The sequence below is a fragment of the Ylistrum balloti genome, unplaced genomic scaffold, assembly GCF_031769215.1.
Source record: "Ylistrum balloti isolate Yb309-2 unplaced genomic scaffold, AGI_CSIRO_Ybal_v1 Utg369828, whole genome shotgun sequence".
Lineage (NCBI taxonomy): Eukaryota > Metazoa > Mollusca > Bivalvia > Pectinida > Pectinidae > Ylistrum > Ylistrum balloti.
The window spans coordinates 303233-327130 of record NW_026781992.1 but is presented as its reverse complement, the minus strand read 5'-3'; the positions used below and the strand labels follow the sequence as shown (position 1 = coordinate 327130).

General features: G+C 38.5%; 1 protein-coding gene across 1 annotated transcript in view; it reads left to right on the top strand.

Moving 5' to 3' along the window:
* Positions 1 to 23487, top strand: part of LOC132545111 (atrial natriuretic peptide receptor 1-like) — a 34888-nt gene extending 11401 nt beyond the window's left edge. The window contains exons 10-17 of the mRNA XM_060208779.1: positions 359 to 591; positions 15480 to 15599; positions 16568 to 16661; positions 17145 to 17372; positions 18240 to 18389; positions 21668 to 21766; positions 22216 to 22307; positions 23212 to 23487. Of these exons, the coding sequence (XP_060064762.1) occupies positions 359 to 591; positions 15480 to 15599; positions 16568 to 16661; positions 17145 to 17372; positions 18240 to 18389; positions 21668 to 21766; positions 22216 to 22307; positions 23212 to 23487 (1292 nt within the window). The remainder of the gene's footprint in view (positions 1 to 358; positions 592 to 15479; positions 15600 to 16567; positions 16662 to 17144; positions 17373 to 18239; positions 18390 to 21667; positions 21767 to 22215; positions 22308 to 23211) is intronic.
* Positions 23488 to 23898: the final 411 nt, after the last annotated feature.

Here is a 23898-nt window from a genome sequence, read left to right as displayed (position 1 = left end):
AGGAGACCTGAAATGCCCTTGGCTGTTCATGACGCAATAAATTCAACAAACAAACAAATCTCAGCAATCTCTTCTCAAATGGCGTCTTTTACACTAGTAATAATGATAGAACTTCTATTCCAAAGTTGGAAAGGACTCGCTTCCTTCTTCGATTGGAGTTAACAAACTTGCTAGATGACTACTTGGATCTGATAACTAATTATATTGTTGCACTATTATATACCACTACTTAATAACTAATTATATTGTTGCACTATTATATACCACTACTTAATAACTAATTATATTGCTGTATGTTATATACCATTATCTGATAATTGATGAACAATATCTAATATCATGCATTTCTCTCTGACAGATTATGGCTTGCCAACATACCGTCTGAATGAGTTTGACGACGAGGATCACGAGGGAGAAATGAATATGAAAACATCACGGTACCGGGTTTATTATGCACCTGAGTTTGAACATGACAAGTTGTCCTCCAAAGACGTCACGAACTCTGTGATGAACGAACAATCCAATGAAGGAGATGTATATGCCTTCGGTGTAATACTTGTAGAGATCGCCACGAGGAATGAAGCATACGGAGTAAGCATAATACAATTGTATAGGGTACCTGTTGAGATCGTGAGTATAATATATTTTATAGGGTACCTGTTGTGGTCGTGAGTAAAATGAATTTATAGGGTATCTGTTGAGATCGTGAGTATGATTCAATTTAATGGAGTACCTGTTGAGATCGTGAGTATAATATATTTTATAGGGAATCTGTTGAGGTCATGAGTATAATATATTTATGAAGTACCTGTTGAGGTCGTGAGTATAAAACATTTTATAGGGTACCTGTTGAGGTCTTGAGTATAAAATATTTTATAGGGTACCTGTTGTGGTCGTTAGTATGATATATTTATGGAGTACCTGTTGAGGTCTTGAGTATAATATATTTGTGGAGTACCTGTTGAGGTCGTGAGTATAAAATATTTTATAGGGTACCTGTTGAGGTCTTGAGTATAAAATATTTTATAGGGTACCTGTTGAGGTCGTGAGTATAAAATATTTTATAGGGTTCCTGTTGAGGTCGTTAGTATGATATATTTTATATCTGTTGAGATCTTGAGTATAAGATATTTTATATGGTATCCTTGAGATCGTCAGTATGATATACAAGGTTTATCACATGCTTTAACCCTGAAAATCCTCGTCCTAGGATCCACATACCTTTGACATCTGAGTGTATCTAGAAACATAGATCCATATAGAAGGCATATTGCTTCTACGAACTCCTACTACATAACATGATTGTTTTCTGTCACTAGATTGTATACAGTGTCATCTTTTTATCTTTTTCCGGGCTTTAACTTGTTGAGGGCCGTCCCCCAACTAGGGTCATTATTTAAACCCGTGTGATAGTTGCAGACAAATGAAAAGACTTCCTACAAACGTTAATCACTACCAATTCAACCTGTTTGGCAGACTGACCTTCGTGACTTCAGACAATCTCCACCTCCTACCACACACTAGGTTACACTGTATACTTTAGTGTGACTTCAGACCATCTCCACCTCCTACCACACACTAGGTTACACTGTATACTTTAGTGTGACTTCAGACAATTTCCACCTCCTACCACACACTAGGTTACACTATATACTTTAGTGTGACTTCAGACCATCTCCACCTCCTACCACACACTAGGTTACACTATATACTTTAGTGTGACTTCAGACCATCTCCACCTCCTACCACACACTAGGTTACACTATATACTTTAGTGTGACTTCAGACCATCTCCACCTCCTACCACACACTAGGTTACACTATATACTTTAGTGTGACTTCAGACCATCTCCACCTCCTACCACACACTAGGTTACACTATATACTTTAGTGTGACTTCAGACCATCTCCACCTCCTACCACACACTAGGTTACACTATATACTTTAGTGTGACTTCAGACCATCTCCACCTCCTACCACACACTAGGTTACACTATATACTTTAGTGTGACTTCAGACCATCTCCACCTCCTACCACACACTAGGTTACACTATATACTTTAGTGTGACTTCAGACCATCTCCACCTCCTACCACACACTAGGTTACACTATATACTTTAGTGTGACTTCAGACCATCTCCACCTCCTACCACACACTAGGTTACACTATATACTTTAGTGTGACTTCAGACCATCTCCACCTCCTACCACACACTAGGTTACACTATATACTTTAGTGTGACTTCAGACCATCTCCACCTCCTACCACACACTAGGTTACACTATATACTTTAGTGTGACTTCAGACCATCTCCACCTCCTACCACACACTAGGTTACACTATATACTTTAGTGTGACTTCAGACCATCTCCACCTCCTACCACACACTAGGTTACACTATATACTTTAGTGTGACTTCAGACCATCTCCACCTCCTACCACACACTAGGTTACACTATATACTTTAGTGTGACTTCAGACCATCTCCACCTCCTACCACACACTAGGTTACACTATATACTTTAGTGTGACTTCAGACCATCTCCACCTCCTACCACACACTAGGTTACACTATATACTTTAGTGTGACTTCAGACCATCTCCACCTCCTACCACACACTAGGTTACACTATATACTTTAGTGTGACTTCAGACCATCTCCACCTCCTACCACACACTAGGTTACACTATATACTTTAGTGTGACTTCAAACCATATCCACCTCCTACCACACACTAGGTTACACTATATACTTTAGTGTGACTTCAGACCATCTCCACCTCCTACCACACACTAGGTTACACTATATACTTTAGTGTGACTTCAGACCATCTCCACCTCCTACCACACACTAGGTTACACTATATACTTTAGTGTGACTTCAGACCATCTCCACCTCCTACCACACACTAGGTTACACTATATACTTTAGTGTGACTTCAGACCATCTCCACCTCCTACCACACACTAGGTTACACTATATACTTTAGTGTGACTTCAGACCATCTCCACCTCCTACCACACACTAGGTTACACTATATACTTTAGTGTGACTTCAGACCATCTCCACCTCCTACCACACACTAGGTTACACTATATACTTTAGTGTGACTTCAGACAATTTCCACCTCCTACCACACACTAGGTTACACTATATACTTTAGTGTGACTTCAGACAATCTCCACCTCCTACCACACACTAGGTTACATGTATACTTTAGTGTGACTTCAGACCATTTCCACCTCCTACCGCACACTAGGTTACACTGTGTACTTTAGTGTGACTTCAGACAATTTCCACCTCCTACCACACACTAGGTTACACTATATACTTTACTGTGACTTCAGACCATCTCCACCTCCTACCACACACTAGGTTACACTATATACTTTAGTGTGACTTCAGACCATCTCCACCTCCTACCACACACTAGGTTACACTATATACTTTAGTGTGACTTCAGACCATCTCCACCTCCTACCACACACTAGGTTACACTATATACTTTAGTGTGACTTCAGACCATCTCCACCTCCTACCACACACTAGGTTACACTATATACTTTAGTGTGACTTCAGACCATCTCCACCTCCTACCACACACTAGGTTACACTATATACTTTAGTGTGACTTCAGACCATCTCCACCTCCTACCACACACTAGGTTACACTATATACTTTAGTGTGACTTCAGACCATCTCCACCTCCTACCACACACTAGGTTACACTATATACTTTAGTGTGACTTCAGACCATCTCCACCTCCTACCACACACTAGGTTACACTATATACTTTAGTGTGACTTCAGACCATCTCCACCTCCTACCACACACTAGGTTACACTATATACTTTAGTGTGACTTCAGACCATCTCCACCTCCTACCACACACTAGGTTACACTATATACTTTAGTGTGACTTCAGACCATCTCCACCTCCTACCACACACTAGGTTACACTATATACTTTAGTGTGACTTCAGACCATTTGCACCTCCTACCACACTAGATTACACTATATACTTAACTGTGACTTCAGACCATCTCCACCTCCTACCACACACTAGGTTACACTATATACTTTAGTTTGACATCAGACCATCTCCACCTCCTACCACACACTATGTTACACTATATACTTTAGTGTGACTTCAGACCATCTCCACCTCCTACCACACACTAGGTTACACTATATACTTTAGTGTGACTTCAGACCATCTCCACCTCCTACCACACACTAGGTTACACTATATACTTTAGTGTGACTTCAGACCATCTCCACCTCCTACCACACACTAGGTTACACTATATACTTTAGTGTGACTTCAGACCATCTCCACCTCCTACCACACACTAGGTTACACTATATACTTTAGTGTGACTTCAGACCATCTCCACCTCCTACCACACACTAGGTTACACTATATACTTTAGTGTGACTTCAGACCATCTCCACCTCCTACCACACACTAGGTTACACTATATACTTTAGTGTGACTTCAGACCATCTCCACCTCCTACCACACACTAGGTTACACTATATACTTTAGTGTGACTTCAGACCATCTCCACCTCCTACCACACACTAGGTTACACTATATACTTTAGTGTGACTTCAGACCATCTCCACCTCCTACCACACACTAGGTTACACTATATACTTTAGTGTGACTTCAGACCATCTCCACCTCCTACCACACACTAGGTTACACTATATACTTTAGTGTGACTTCAGACCATCTCCACCTCCTACCACACACTAGGTTACACTATATACTTTAGTGTGACTTCAGACCATCTCCACCTCCTACCACACACTAGGTTACACTATATACTTTAGTGTGACTTCAGACCATCTCCACCTCCTACCACACACTAGGTTACACTATATACTTTAGTGTGACTTCAGACCATCTCCACCTCCTACCACACACTAGGTTACACTATATACTTTAGTGTGACTTCAGACCATCTCCACCTCCTACCACACACTAGGTTACACTATATACTTTAGTGTGACTTCAGACCATCTCCACCTCCTACCACACACTAGGTTACACTATATACTTTAGTGTGACTTCAGACCATCTCCACCTCCTACCACACACTAGGTTACACTGTATACTTTAGTGTGACTTCAGACCATCTCCACCACCTACCACACACTAGGTTACACTATATACTTTAGTTTGACTTCAAACCATCTCCACCTCCTACCACACACTAGGTTACACTATATACTTTACTGTGACTTTAGACCATCTCCACCTCCTACCACACACTAGGTTACACTATATACTTTAGTGTGACTTCAGACCATCTCCACCTCCTACCACACACTAGGTTACACTATATACTTTAGTGTGACTTCAGACCATCTCCACCTCCTACCACACACTAGGTTACACTATATACTTTAGTGTGACTTCAGACCATCTCCACCTCCTACCACACACTAGGTTACACTATATACTTTAGTGTGACTTCAGACCATCTCCACCTCCTACCACACACTAGGTTACACTATATACTTTAGTGTGACTTCAGACCATCTCCACCTCCTACCACACACTAGGTTACACTATATACTTTAGTGTGACTTCAGACCATCTCCACCTCCTACCACACACTAGGTTACACTATATACTTTAGTGTGACTTCAGACCATCTCCACCTCCTACCACACACTAGGTTACACTATATACTTTAGTGTGACTTCAGACCATCTCCACCTCCTACCACACACTAGGTTACACTATATACTTTAGTGTGACTTCAGACCATCTCCACCTCCTACCACACACTAGGTTACACTATATACTTTAGTGTGACTTCAGACCATCTCCACCTCCTACCACACACTAGGTTACACTATATACTTTAGTGTGACTTCAGACCATCTCCACCTCCTACCACACACTAGGTTACACTATATACTTTAGTGTGACTTCAGACCATCTCCACCTCCTACCACACACTAGGTTACACTATATACTTTAGTGTGACTTCAGACCATCTCCACCTCCTACCACACACTAGGTTACACTATATACTTTAGTGTGACTTCAGACCATCTCCACCTCCTACCACACACTAGGTTACACTATATACTTTAGTGTGACTTCAGACCATCTCCACCTCCTACCACACACTAGGTTACACTATATACTTTAGTGTGACTTCAGACCATCTCCACCTCCTACCACACACTAGGTTACACTATATACTTTAGTGTGACTTCAGACCATCTCCACCTCCTACCACACACTAGGTTACACTATATACTTTAGTGTGACTTCAGACCATCTCCACCTCCTACCACACACTAGGTTACACTATGTACTTTAGTGTGACTTCAGACAATTTCCACCTGTACCAAACACTAGGTTGCACTATATACTTTAGTGTGACTTCAGACCATCTCCACCTCCTACCACACACTAGGTTACACTGTATACTTTAGTGTGACTTCAGACCATCTCCACCTCCTACCACACACTAGGTTACACTATATACTTTAGTGTGACTTCAGACCATCTCCACCTCCTACCACACACTAGGTTACACTATATACTTTAGTGTGACTTCAGACCATCTCCACCTCCTACCACACACTAGGTTACACTATATACTTTAGTGTGACTTCAGACCATCTCCACCTCCTACCACACACTAGGTTACACTATATACTTTAGTGTGACTTCAGACCATCTCCACCTCCTACCACACACTAGGTTACACTATATACTTTAGTGTGACTTCAGACCATCTCCACCTCCTACCACACACTAGGTTACACTATATACTTTAGTGTGACTTCAGACCATCTCCACCTCCTACCACACACTAGGTTACACTATATACTTTAGTGTGACTTCAGACCATCTCCACCTCCTACCACACACTAGGTTACACTATATACTTTAGTGTGACTTCAGACCATCTCCACCTCCTACCACACACTAGGTTACACTATATACTTTAGTGTGACTTCAGACCATCTCCACCTCCTACCACACACTAGGTTACACTATATACTTTAGTGTGACTTCAGACCATCTCCACCTCCTACCACACACTAGGTTACACTATATACTTTAGTGTGACTTCAGACCATCTCCACCTCCTACCACACACTAGGTTACACTATATACTTTAGTGTGACTTCAGACCATCTCCACCTCCTACCACACACTAGGTTACACTATATACTTTAGTGTGACTTCAGACCATCTCCACCTCCTACCACACACTAGGTTACACTATATACTTTAGTGTGACTTCAGACCATCTCCACCTCCTACCACACACTAGGTTACACTGTATACTTTAGTAGGTTACACTGTATACTTTAGTGTGACTTCAGACAATATCAACCTCCTACCACACACTAGGTTACACTATATACTTTAGTGTGACTTCAGACTATCTCCACCTCCTACCACACACTAGGTTACATGTATACTTTAGTTTGACTTCAGACCATTTCCACCTCCTACCGCACACTAGGTTACACTGTGTACTTTAGTGTGACTTCAGACCATCTCCACCTGTACCAAACACTAGGTTACACTATATACTTTAGTGTGACTTCAGACCATCTCCACCTCCTACCACACACTAGGTTACACTGTATACTTTAGTGTGACTTCAGACCATCTCCACCTCCTACCACACACTAGGTTACACTATATACTTTAGTGTGACTTCAGACCATCTCCACCTCCTACCACACACTAGGTTACACTATATACTTTAGTGTGACTTCAGACCATCTCCACCTCCTACCACACACTAGGTTACACTGTATACTTTAGTGTGACTTCAGACCATCTCCACCTCCTACCACACACTAGGTTACATGTATACTTTAGTGTGACTTCAGACCATTTCCACCTCCTACTGCACACTAGGTTACACTGTGTACTTTAGTGTGACTTCAGACTATCTCCACCTCCTACCACACACTAGCTTACATGTATACTTTAGTGTGACTTCAGACCATCTTCACCTTCTACCACACACTAGGTTACACTATATACTTGAGTGTGACTTCAGACCATCTCCACCTCCTACCACACACTAGGTTACACTATATACTTTAGTGTGACTTCAGACCGTCTCCACCTCCTACCACACACTAGGTTACACTATATACTTTATTGTGACTTCAGACCATCTCCACCTCCTACCACACACTAGGTTACACTGTATACTTTAGTGTGACTTCAGACCATCTCCACCTCCTACCACACACCAGGTTACACTATATACTTTACTGTGACTTCAGACCATCTCCACCTCCTACCACACACTAGGTTACACTGTATACTTTAGTGTGACTTCAGACCATCTCCACCTCCTACCACACACTAGGTTACACTATATACTTTAGTGTGACTTCAGACCATCTACCTCCTACCACACACTAGGTTACACTATATACTTTAGTGTGACTTCAGACCATCTCCACCTCCTACCACACACTAGGTTACACTATATACTTTAGTGTGACTTCAGACCATCTCCACCTCCTACCACACACTAGGTTACACTGTATACTTTAGTGTGACTTCAGACCATCTCCACCTCCTACCACACACTAGGTTACACTATATACTTTAGTGTGACATCAGACCATCTCCACCTCCTAGCACACACTAGGTTACACTATATACTTTAGTGTGACTTCAGACCATCTCCACCTCCTACCACACACTAGGTTACACTATATACTTTAGTGTGACTTCAGACCATCTCCACCTCCTACCACACACTAGGTTACACTGTGTACTTTAGTGTGACTTCAGACCATCTCCACCTCCTACCACACACTAGTTTACACTGTATACTTTAGTGTGACATCAGACCATCTCAACCTCCTAGCACACACTAGGTTACACTATATACTTTAGGGTGACTTCAGACAATTTCCACCTCCTACCACACACTAGGTTACACTATATACTTTAGTGTGACTTCAGACCATCTCCACCTCCTACCACACACTAGGTTACACTATATACTTTAGTGTGACTTCAGACCATCTCCACCTCCTACCACACACTAGGTTACACTATATACTTTAGTGTGACTTCAGACCATCTCCACCTCCTACCACACACTAGGTTACACTGTATACTTTAGTGTGACTTCAGACAATCTCCACCTCCTACCACACACTAGGTTACACTATATACTTTAGTGTGACTTCAGACCATCTCTACCTCCTACCACACACTAGGTTACACTATATACTTTACTGTGACTTCAGACCATCTCCACCTCCTACCACACACTAGGTTACACTATATACTTTAGTGTGACTTCAGACCATCTCCACCTCCTACCACACACTAGGTTACACTATATACTTTAGTGTGACTTTAGACCATCTCCACCTCCTACCACACACTAGGTTACACTATATACTTTAGTGTGACTTCAGACAATTTCCACCTCCTACCACACACTAGGTTACACTATATACTTTAGTGTGACTTCAGACCATCTCCACCTCCTACCACACACTAGGTTACACTGTATACTTTAGTGTGACTTCAGACCATCTCCACCTCCTACCACACACTAGGTTACACTATATACTTTAGTGTGACTTCAGACCATCTCCACCTCCTACCACACACTAGGTTACACTATATACTTTAGTGTGACTTCAGACCATCTCCACCTTCTACCACACACTAGGTTACACTATATACTTTAGTGTGACTTCAGACCATCTCCACCTCCTACCACACACTAGGTTACACTGTATACTTTAGTGTGACTTCAGACCATCTCCACCTCCTACCACACACTAGGTTACACTGTATACTTTAGTGTGACTTCAGACCATCTCCACCTCCTACCACACACTAGGTTACACTATATACTTTACTGTGACTTCAGACATCTCCACCTCCTACCACACACTAGGTTACACTGTATACTTTAGTGTGACTTCAGACCATCTCCACCTCCTACCACACACTAGGTTACACTATATACTTTAGTGTGACTTCAGACCATCTCCACCTCCTACCACACACTAGGTTACACTATATACTTTAGTGTGACTTCAGACCATCTCCACCTCCTACCACACACTAGGTTACACTATATACTTTAGTGTGACTTCAGACCATCTCCACCTCCTACCACACACTAGGTTACACTATATACTTTAGTGTGACTTCAGACCATCTCCACCTCCTACCACACACTAGGTTACACTATATACTTTAGTGTGACTTCAGACCATCTCCACCTCCTACCACACACTAGGTTACACTATATACTTTAGTGTGACTTCAGACCATCTCCACCTCCTACCACACACTAGGTTACACTATATACTTTAGTGTGACTTCAGACCATCTCCACCTCCTACCACACACTAGGTTACACTATATACTTTAGTGTGACTTCAGACCATCTCCACCTCCTACCACACACTAGGTTACACTATATACTTTAGTGTGACTTCAGACCATCTCCACCTCCTACCACACACTAGGTTACACTATATACTTTAGTGTGACTTCAGACCATCTCCACCTCCTACCACACACTAGGTTACACTATATACTTTAGTGTGACTTCAGACCATCTCCACCTCCTACCACACACTAGGTTACACTATATACTTTAGTGTGACTTCAGACAATTTCCACCTCCTACCACACACTAGGTTACACTATATACTTTAGTGTGACTTCAGACAACCTCCACCTCCTACCACACACTAGGTTACACTATATACTTTAGTGTGACTTCAGACCATCTACACCTCCTACCACACACTAGGTTACACTATATACTTTAGTGTGACTTCAGACCATCTCCACCTCCTACCACACACTAGGTTACACTATATACTTTAGTGTGACTTCAGACCATCTCCACCTCCTACCACACACTAGGTTACACTATATACTTTAGTCTGACTTCAGACCATCTCCCCCTCCTACCACACACTAGGTTACACTATATACTTTACTGTGACTTTAGACCATGTCCACCTCCTACCACACACTAGGTTACACTGTATACTTTAGTGTGACTTCAGACCATCTCCACCTCCTACCACACACTAGGTTACACTATATACTTTAGTGTGACTTCAGACCATCTCCACCTCCTACCACACACTAGGTTACACTGTATACTTTAGTGTGACTTCAGACCATCTCCACCTCCTACCACACACTAGGTTACACTATATACTTTAGTGTGACTTCAGACCATCTCCACCTCCTACCACACACTAGGTTACACTATATACTTTAGTGTGACTTCAGACCATCTCCACCTCCTACCACACACTAGGTTACACTATATACTTTAGTGTGACTTCAGACCATCTCCACCTCCTACCACACACTAGGTTACACTATATACTTTAGTGTGACTTCAGACCATCTCCACCTCCTACCACACACTAGGTTACACTATATACTTTAGTGTGACTTCAGACCATCTCCACCTCCTACCACACACTAGGTTACACTATATACTTTAGTGTGACTTCAGACCATCTCCACCTCCTACCACACACTAGGTTACACTATATACTTTAGTGTGACTTCAGACCATCTCCACCTCCTACCACACACTAGGTTACACTATATACTTTAGTGTGACTTCAGACCATCTCCACCTCCTACCACACACTAGGTTACACTATATACTTTAGTGTGACTTCAGACCATCTCCACCTCCTACCACACACTAGGTTACACTATATACTTTAGTGTGACTTCAGACCATCTCCACCTCCTACCACACACTAGGTTACACTGTATACTTTAGTGTGACTTCAGACCATCTCCACCTCCTACCACACACTAGGTTACAAAATATACTTTAGTGTGACTTCCGACCATCTCCACCTCCTACCACACACTAGGTTACACTGTATACTTTAGTGTGACTTCAGACCATCTCCACCTCCTACCACACACTAGGTTACACTATATACTTTAGTGTGACTTCAGACCATCTCCACCTCCTACCACACACTAGGTTACACTATATACTTTAGTGTGACTTCAGACCATCTCCACCTCCTACCACACACTAGGTTACACTATGTACTTTAGTGTGACTTCAGCCAATTTCCACCTGTACCAAACACTAGGTTACACTATATACTTTAGTGTGACTTCAGACCATCTCCACCTCCTACCACACACTAGGTTACACTATATACTTTACTGTGACTTCAGACCATGTCCACCTCCTACCACACACTAGGTTACACTATATACTTTAGTTTGACATCAGACCATCTCCACCTCCTAGCAAATCAAGACCGTATATCATTAAATTTACTGCCAGTCTTGTATTTTTTGTACAGGTGTGTTTTATTGTCTTAATGTTGTATTTCTTATATATTGTTGCTGTTGTTTTGATTAAAATGTGCAAATATTTCATGTAAATGGTTTTACTTTGTGGTTAGAATGTTTTATCATATGTCAATACATCTTCTTCGTAGCTATATTTGTATGCATGTCTGTGTGTAAATTTCTAATTATTTACTCCTAATGTGTGATTGTGATTTATGAATGAGTGGATGAGAAAAGAGAAAATAGGATGAAATTAACATAAATTAATGAAAGAATTGAAAGATACCTCCTCCGAGAGGGTCCATGATGTGAGAGGGAATAAAGAAGGGGTCCAACCTTGACATCCCTCCAAATTATTGTTGCTGGGAAAGAAACAAAAAAAAATGGCACCTGGAAAAAATGGTGATTGATGCAAGATCATTTGAATCACTTGTAAAAAAGATGAAATCCAAATGATCCGTCATCCTTAATCAAAGTGGTACATCATCCTTAATCAAAGTGGTACATCATCCTTAATCCAAGTGATCTATCATCCTTAATCCAAATGATCCATCATCCCTAATCCAAATGATCCGTCATCCTTAATCCAAGTGATCTATCATCCTTAATCCAAGTGACCTATCATCCTTAATTCAAATGATCCATCATCCTTAATCCAAATGATTCGTCATCCTTAATCAAAGTGGTACATCATCCTTAATCCAAGTGATCCATCATCCTTAATCAAATTGGTACTTCATCCTTAATCCAAGTGATCCGTCATCCTTAATCAAATTGGTACTTCATCCTTAATCCAAGTGATCCGTCATCCTTAATCAAATTGTTACTTCATCCTTAATCCAAGTGATCCATCATCCTTAATCAAATTGGTATATCATCCTTAATCCATGTGATCCATCATCCTTAATCCAAGTGATATATCATCCTTAATCCAAATGATCTATCATCCTTAATCTAAATGATCCATCATCCCTAATCCATGTGATATATCATCCTTAATCAAAGTGGTACATCATCCTTAATCCAAGTGATCCATCATCCAAAAAATCATATCAGCGTATAATTAGTAATAAGCAATAGAAACAAAAGGCAAGTACTATAAAAAAATCCACCTTTAATTTTGTGTCTGTTACTCGGTGACACTATAGGTTACCAATACAATGCCACAGGCAATATTTATGCTATAGAAACTTGTAAGTCTCCTGAATACAATAATTATATCTGATCCATAATTGAAAAGAACTTTTTTTCGACACAATGATCTTATAGTATACCAGAAATTAAAACTTCAAAACTAGGCAATAACGCACGATAATAATAAGTCCAACACCGGATACAGAAAAAGACCTCCATAATGACTGATGTTCTATTCTGTCAGGGAACATAATAACCTGTTAAACTTGACAGAGTAAATCGGTATTTTGTATATTAATCAATTGATCGTCTTTGTGTGGTCTTTGTACATAGCACCAGTTACTTAATTAGGTGTAGGATTCCTCCAAGATATAAAATGTTTCTCGTTACTTTCCTAGAATCCAATCACTAGAATGGAGAAAACCACATGGCGTGTTTAAGTTGTTCACACCCGCTCCCCTTTCTCCCACCTGCCTGGTGACGTATGGACAACGTTTGGTCTTTTAATTGATCCTATTAATCATCTCTTTGACATGGACCTGCTTTAATGGAGCTCCTGATTAGTTCTCTATTTCTATTCATTAGATTTAGTGCGACAAATCATACATCATTCACGCCTGAAACATCATTTCTATCGTGTTTTAATTATTCAGTGAAGAGCAATCTGTACTGTTGAAACCCAAATATGAACAAAATATCGATGGATGCTGATATAGTCATCAGTGCCTCGCCAGGTACACAGAACACTCAGCAGCTAGATTAAAAGGAAAGTATTAATATGATGGCGTAACTCTGAAAACAGCTTGTTGATAATGTAAGAAATCAATATGTGATGAAAGTATTTATTTTATTATTATTTACTCAAAGTGATACATATAACATGGCAGCTGGAAACTTCTATCTATCTATGGTTTCTTTGATCGTGCTTGTCTGCCTACCAGACACAACCCTCTGTGGTTTCTTTAATCGTCCTTGTCTACCTACCAGACACAACCCTCTGTGGTTTCTTTGATAGTGCTTGTCTGCCTACCAGACACAACCCTCTGTGGTTTCTTTGATCGTGTTTGTCTGCCTACCAGACACAACCCTCTGTGGTTTTCGTTATCGTGTTTTTCTGCTTACCTGAACTACGCCTCTTTGGAATTTTTTTTTATTGTTTTTCAACCTATTTGAAATTACCTTCTGTGGGTCTTTAATTGAGCGTGTCTGCCCAAAATAATCCTCTTTGGTTCCTTTGATCGTGTTTTCTCGCCTACAAGAAATACCACTCTGTTGTATCTTTGGTCATCTTTTGCCTTCCTGACTGAACTACTCTTCTGGGTTTTATTTATCGTGTTTTGTCTGCCTTCCCCACTACCCCTAGTGGTTTCTTTGATCGTGTTTTGTCTACCTACCTTACTTACTCCCTTGTGGTTTCTTTGATCGTGTTTTGTCTACCTACCTTACTTACTCCCCTGCGGTTTCTTTGATTGTGTTTTGTCTACCTACCTTACTTACTCCCCTGTGGTTTCTTTGATCGTGTTTTGTCTACATACCTTATTTACTCCCTTGTGGTTTCTTTGATCGTGTTTTGTCTACATACCTTATCTACTCCCGTGCGGTTTCTTTGATCGTGTTTTGTCTACCTACCTTACTTACTCCCCTGTGGTTTCTTTGATCGTGTTTTGTCTACATACCTTACTTACTCCCCTGTGGTTTCTTTGATCGTGTTTTGTCTACCTACCTTACTTACTCCCCTGCGGTTTCTTTGATCGTGTTTTGTCTACATACTTTATTTACTCCTCTGCGGTTTCTTTGATCGTGTTGTCTAACTACCATACTTACTCCCCTGTGGTTTCTTTGATCGTGTTTTGTCTACATACCTTATTTACTCCCCTGCGGTTTCTTTGATCGTGTTTTGTCTACATACCTTATTTACTCCCCTGCGGTTTCTTTGATCGTGTTTTGTTTACCTACCTTAGCTTCCCCTTTGTGATCTCCCTTTTGTAGTTGATTGTGTCCTGCTGGAATGACAACCAGAATGATCGTCCAAAGTTTGATTTCATAAAGAAGCTGCTACATAAGATGAATCCAAATAAGCTGAACCCCGTGGATTTGATGATGAATATGGTATGTTATCCAATGTGATGATATAGATTATTTACATGTTTCTAATTGTGATTTTGTAAATTTATTATGTTACTGATGTATAGTCATTTCTTTCCTGTTTACCTGGGTTTTTTAGGGGGCGGGTGGAGAGAAAGTAGTAAACCTTTTTCGACTAACTTTGTCCGGCGTCCGTCATTGTGCGTCGTGTGTTGTGAGTCCGTATTCAATTTAACATTTTTGACTTCTGAAAACCCCCTTAACCATTTTTAGAAAAATAGCAGAAGCCTTCCCTGGCCGAAGATGAAGCAAACGTACTTAACCATGCGGTTCCCATCACACAGGGGCCTGAAGGGTCGGATTATTTTTTTTTTAAGTCTTCGACTCAATACCCAGATAATGTAGAATCAAAAGCTCTTCATGGATAGAAGCATCTTAATATCTCCCTGTGGCGGGGGGGGGGGGGGGTAATGTTTAATGTAGTCTATATAGAAAAAAATGGAATTTGTTTACTTTTTTCAAACTTGGTTGGAATTATGAGGGAAGGATGACGGCTTGAAAGTATGCCCATATTGATTGTGGCTGACCTCCAAGGCCCCCATCAAATTGGCTCTTCTTAGATGGAAGCGTCTTAAGGTGCTTTACAACAATTGTTCCTGGGATGGAGGTTAACTGTACTATAATTTTATATATATATATATATATGTGTGTTTTTGAGCATAATGTTGTTTATTTCTTACTGGAAATAACTTTGTAAGAATTATTAGTTCAGGATAACAGTTTTGATGGTATGCATGTATTGACTGGCTTACTGTCATCAATGTCTAACAATTTCTTTTTCATGCCACTTGAAAGATACTTACTCCTTGGGTTTTTTTCGTCTTTTATTGTAGTAAAACAAGTTAACAGGTTTCGATTGTTGTATTACCTTGTTGTTAAGGCTTATCAACTAGCACGATATTCTACTTAGAGAGTATATACGTTAAATGTAGATGGAGAAATATTCTACCCATTTGGAATCCTTGGTGACAGACCGGACGAAGGAACTCATACTGGAGAAACAAAAGACTGACCGTTTACTATACAGTAAGTGGCCTCTCGGTGATCATTCTACTTAACATTGACGGAATGTGGAGTTCTATCTAAAACAATAGAAACAGGGCATCGCATTGGGCAGATGATATTTTCATAGTTCTAAGCGCTTTGTTATCATCGACCTACCTGGAACATCATCAATCATCTGGACGATTCTTGTTAATTTTTCTGGGAAAAACTAAATAGTCGACGAAATAGATCTTTTACAAGGTCAAAGTAGCTTTACATTTGTCAAAATGGCTTTTAGACTGCCGTTTTGAATATTCAGTGTTGAAACTCGTTATTATCATAACAGAAAAATGGGGGTAGATAATATTGAATTTCACAAACAAGTTTCATTTGGCCCTTCTTTGGGAGTGGTTAGACATTACCTTTATTATATTTTGAGAAGATCATAAAAAGACCTTTATCAGACTTTTTTGGTCCCTGTTTTCGTTTGAACTAAGTGCGTGTTACATATTCCGTTGTCACTAGACATGCTACCGAAGTCGGTAGCAGATGAACTTCGCCATGGCCGTCCGGTTGAGGCAGAAACATACGACATCTGCACCATCTTCTTCAGTGATATAGTCGGCTTCACGAGTCTCAGTAGCGGTAGTACACCAATGCAGGTGGTGGCTCTACTCAACAAACTTTACATCACCTTCGACGAAATCATAGAAAAGTTCTTGGTTTATAAAGTAGAAACAATCGGCGATGCATGTAAGTACCTCTGGTGAAAAAGTAATATAAGCTGTGTTATTGTTTGATCAGAACACAATAGGAATGTGAATTATAATTTTAAACACTGTGAGGTAATTTTAACGTTTTAATAAATATTCTGAATTATTATTGTTATAACACTGGGGAAAGAAAAAAATAATAAGGATAATTATAGTCCCCATTCTAAGAACTGGTATTGTTCGATCAAAACACAATAGGATCTACCTCGAATCAAAAGGTAATACAAACGACGACAGAAAAAAGGAGATACATATTTCCATCCTCCTAATAAGAACAATTATAGATGACGACGATTAATATTTTACAGAAGAATGGTTCTATCATGCTTTATTTGACATTATTTTGTTCCGTAAAATACTGTTATACTTAACCTAAATGTTTTTGTGTCGTTCCAAATGTACGTTAACAGCAAATAAAACAAGAACTAGAGTGTTACAGTATTTTTTTTTTATATTGAAGTTTGCATTACGTAGATAACCGCGGACATTCTGACATAACGTACGCCTCAAGTTTAGCAGTTTACGCCAAAGTAGTGTAACGTAGCGAAATGTATTAATCAACTATATATTGATATCACATATCATTGATTACAATGTTATACTGAGATGTATTGACGTACCTTAATGTATATATACAACCTCCTAGAAATATTCCCTTCTCTCAATATTATCTGTTATTAGTTTTATCACTTATAACCTACTTCGCTGTACCTTGTACAATAATTTCATAAGGCTCTGTTAACATAGGAAAACTACTTTCTATGACGATTTGGTAAATCAATAGCGCTGAAGGAACCAATAATTCATTGACAATGGTATGTTTTGAAGTGTAAAGGACTGTTTTCAGATATGGTTGTTTCTGGTGTACCAAACCCAACTGAAAACCATGCTTCTGAGATAGCTAAGATGGCTCTTGAACTTGTGGAGGAGAGCAAGATATTTACGATACCACATAGGAAGGGAGAAAATCTTAAAATTCGTGTTGGACTCCATTCGGGTATGTAACGGTCACAAGTCTCTATTGTGTTTGACGTTAATTGATATGATGACTAATTTGAGTAATTTTCTACCTTGTTTCTCTTATTATATTTCATTGTCTATGCCCTTATCATCACTAACGAGTCCTCGACGGATGAAACAGATGTATGATAATATGTAATTCGTTGATTAGCCATATTGCATATTATTCTAAATTGTTAATTTGTAAAATTGTAAATTACGGTCTTGTAGGTTTCATGTTTGAATTGGATTGCTGAATCTTGTTTAAAGATAGTATTAAACAACAATTATGTCCGCCAAAAAATCAGGAGTGGTTTGTAACAGTAGATTTTACAGAAACTAGTAAATAATCTGTCAATTTCACTTTAAATGCATCATATGAGGCGACTAATGTGGCATCTCTGAAGGGTGAACACTTTTGAATTAATATATTGAACTTACAAAATACCTTGAGGCTAGATTGTTAAAATACCACTCTTCTACTAAAATTTCTTTACAGGTGCTTAAGTTGTTCTGTAAAATAATTACTCTGGTTCATTATTGATTCTTTAGATTTATTACTCCACTTGTTCATGACTGGTTCTGTACAGTTATTTATCTTCAGGTTCATAAATAAATCTGTATAGTATGTTATCAACTGGTTCATGAATGATTTAGCAAAGTGTTTTATAAACTGGTGTATAAATAGTTTTGTACAGTAATTTATTCATTGGTTAATGAATGGTTCGGTACATTACTTTATCCACTGATTCATAAGTACTGCTGAACAATGAATTATCAACTGGTTCATGACTGGTTCTGGAGTTATTTTATACACCTGGTTTATCAATGGTTCTGTTCAGTTATTTATCATGTGGTTCATGAATGTATTGATCAATCCACTGGTTCACGAATAGTTATGTACAGTTATTTATCATCCGATTCATGAATAGTTCAATAGATCAGCACAGTTACGTATTTATTAGCTCATGAATGGTTCTGTACAGTTATTGATGTACTGGTTCATGAATGGTTCTGTACAGTTATTAATATACTGGCTCATGAATGGTTCTGAACAGTTATTGATGTACTGGTTCATGAATGGTTCTGTACAGTTATTAATATACTGGCTCATGAATGGTTCTGTACAGTTATTAATATACTGGCTCATGAATGGTTCTGTACAGTTATTAATATTCTGGCTCATGGATGGTTCTGTACAGTTATTGATATACTGGTTCATGAATGGATCTGTACAGTTATTAATATTCTGGCCCATGAATGGTTCTGTACAGTTATTAATATACTGGCTCATGAATGGTTCTGTACAGTTATTAATATACTGGCTCATGAATGGATCTGTACAGTTATTAATATACTGGCTCATGAATGGTTCTGTACAGTTATTGATATACTGGCTCATGAATGGTTCTGTACAGTTATTAATATACTGGCTCATGAATGGTTCTGTACAGTTATTGATGTACTGGTTCATGAATGGATCTGTACAGTTATTAATATTCTGGCTCATGAATGGTTCTGTACAGTTATTAATATACTGGCTCATGAATGGATCTGTACAGTTATTAATATTCTAGCTCATGAATGGTTCTGTACAGTTATTAATATACTGGCTCATGAATGGTTCTGCAGTTATTAATATTCTGACTCATGAATGGTTCTGTACAGTTATTAATATACTGGCTCATGAATGGTTCTGTCAGTTATTAATATTCTGACTCATGAATGGTTCTGTACAGTTATTAATATACTGGCTCATGAATGGTTCTGTACAGTTATTAATATACTGGCTCATGAATGGTTCTGTACAGTTATTAATATTCTGGTTCATGAATGGTTCTGTACAGTTATTGATATACTGGTTCATGAATGGTTCTGGACAGTTATTAATATTCTGACTCATGAATGGTTCTGTACAGTTATTGATATACTGGCTCATGAATGGTTCTGTACAGTTATTAATATTCTGGTTCATGAATGGTTCTGTACAGTTATTAATATTCTGGTTCATGAATGGTTCTGTACAGTTATTAATATACTGGTTCATGAATGGTTCTGGACAGTTATTAATATTCTGACTCATGAATGGTTCTGTACAGTTATTGATATACTGGTTCATGAATGGTTCTGCACAGTTATTAATATACTGGTTCATGAATGGTTCTGTACAGTTATTAATATACTGGTTCATGAATGGTTCTGTACAGTTATTAATATACTGGTTCATGAATGGTTCTGTACAGTTATTAATATACTGGCTCATGAATGGATCTGTACAGTTATTAATATTCTAGCTCATGAATGGTTCTGTACAGTTATTAATATACTGGCTCATGAATGGTTCTGCAGTTATTAATATTCTGACTCATGAATGGTTCTGTACAGTTATTAATATACTGGCTCATGAATGGTTCTGTCAGTTATTAATATTCTGACTCATGAATGGTTCTGTACAGTTATTAATATACTGGCTCATGAATGGTTCTGTACAGTTATTAATATACTGGCTCATGAATGGTTCTGTACAGTTATTAATATTCTGGTTCATGAATGGTTCTGTACAGTTATTAATATACTGGTTCATGAATGGTTCTGGACAGTTATTGATATACTGGCTCATGAATGGTTCTGTACAGTTATTAATATACTGGTTCATGAATGGTTCTGTACAGTTATTAATATTCTGGTTCATGAATGGTTCTGTACAGTTATTAATATACTGGTTCATGAATGGTTCTGGACAGTTATTAATATTCTGACTCATGAATGGTTCTGTACAGTTATTGATATACTGGTTCATGAATGGTTCTGTACAGTTATTAATATACTGGTTCATGAATGGTTCTGTACAGTTATTAATATACTGGTTCATGAATGGTTCTGTACAGTTATTAATATACTGGTTCATGAATGGCTCTGTACAGTTATTAATATACTGGCTCATGAATGGTTACGTAGAGTAATTCATCGTCTGGTTCATGAAAGGTCAAGTAGAGTATTTTGTCCACTGGTTCATACATTGTTCTGTAAGGCAATTTATCCACTGGTTCATAATTGTTCTATTTAGAAATCATCCACTGTTGCTCGAATGGTTCTGTACAATGAATTATCAGCTGTTTCATGAACAGTTCTGTACAGTAATTCATTCACTGGTTCATGGTTGGTTCCCTATAGTAGGTTATCCATCGGTTCAAAAATTGTTCTGTACTTTAATTTATCAACTGGTTTAAAAAATGTTCTGTAGAGCAAATTATCCACTCGTTCATAATTTAACAGGTCATGTATGTGCTGGGGTGGTTGGACTGAAGATGCCCCGTTATTGTTTGTTTGGAGACACTGTAAACACTGCCTCGAGGATGGAGTCCAACGGTGAAGGTGGGTTACACAATGTCTGCATTGAAGTATTGATGTTCCAAATGATCCTTGCTTCTGATCACGTATAACTCAACAACTTACATACATGACGTAATATATAATGACCAAGCTTCTGACCACGTATAACTCAACAACTTATATATATGACGTAATATATAATAACCCAAGCTTCTGACCACGTATAACTCAACAACTTATATACATGACGTAATATATAATGACCCAAGCTTCTGACCACGTATAACTCAACAACTTATATACATGACGTAATATATAATAACCCAAGCTTCTGACCACGTATAACTCAACAACTTATATATATGACGTAGATTAATTACCCATCTCTAACATTAGCATGATGTGACTCCTGTAGAGCCCCTTTAGAATCGGGTTTTGTTTTGTTTTGAATATAACTCTAAATTAGTGATTTACATGTTTAACTATTACAGCTTATCGAATCCATATCAGCGATTCTACACACACGGAACTTGCTCTGTACGACGAATTCGTGTTCGAGGAGAGAGGCGCGATCCCTATAAAGGCAAGAACATCTGTACATGTATATATACTGTCACAGTCTTTACGTCAAACACATGTTTAATTGTAAATACTTGTACATTAAACATTAAAAATAACATTGGTAATAGAGTAGACTTTATGCCACCGAATAATTATCTTAGAAAAAAATTTCTTTTTTTACAGCTTGTTCTGGTTTATAAACTTCGTTTGGAATAAGAAAGAGAAAACACTGTACAAAAATAGTATCACTGAAATAACGCCACTAGATCAGTAGTGTAATGTTAACATAGACATAAAACGTGGAAACGTTGTATCTGAATAGTATAACTGGAGATAATAATGCGGATAGGTCGGTACTGTGAAAACATGTACTTCGTGGAGCTTTATTTTCGTGGTTATCAAAACAATCACTATTTTGTAAACACTTGATTTTACGGTCAATAGATAAAAGATTATTTTTTCGTGGATATGCAATAATACACGATTTAAGTACTTATGAAAGTTGAAAGAAATGTCCAATTTTTAAATGATTTCAATACAAATAGAACGCTGTTACACACATATCCCAGATTTGTTATAGTATAATAAGCCCTATAGTAATATATAGTTTTGTATAAATAGAGGTTATAAAACAATAGTCCATGGTTTATCGATTGTATGAAGCAATATAGATATGTAAATATCATGTAAACAGGAAATGTCATCAAATAAATCCACAGTATCTTTGTCTACGTGAGAAATCAATTCCCGGAAATGTAGCTTCTCTACAGCCATTATACATTATATAATTTGTACGTAATTATATCATGTACACGTGCGTCACCAAGATGTACGTGCTTTACGGTGTTATCTCTATTCACAGGTTCGTACGATACGTATACGTTTGTTGTCACTATGATCTTTTATGTATCTATTTTATTTTGAAGGGGAAAGGCGAAATGAAAACATGGTGGCTACTCAGTGCTGGAAAGACCAAGAAAAATGACAACATCGTCACGATTGCTGACGACACAAATATTCTTATAGAGGATTTTGTCGCTGAGAACGAAAAGAGGATGAACGATATCGATCAAAACTGTGTTGACAACAAAACTGGAAAACAAAACGGAAACGTGGACGGATGTATCAGCCTTTTAAAAAATCTCAATAATAAATTAGGGATGGATTCACAGTCAGAACAGAAAGGCGTCAGGTTTCAGTAGTGTGCAGCATCATGTGGAAAAGCTATTGTAATCATTGGACAACATTGTATAAAAAAGATTATAGTAATAAACCGTATCATGTGAAAAATTTTCAATCATGTAGAGTACTGTATGGAAACAACATAGAAAGAAGGGATAGATCTAAACAGTGTACAGTACTGTATGGAAACAACATAGAAAGAAGGGATAGATCTAAACAGTGTACAGTACTGTATGGAAACAACATAGAAAGAAGGGAATCTCAACAGTGTACAGTACTGTATGGAAACAACATAGAAAGAAGGGAATCTCAACAGTGTACAGTACTGTATGGAAACAACATAGAAAGAAGGGATAGATCTAAACAGTGTACAGTACTGTATGGAAACAACATAGAAAGAAGGGAATCTCAACAGTGTACAGTACTGAATG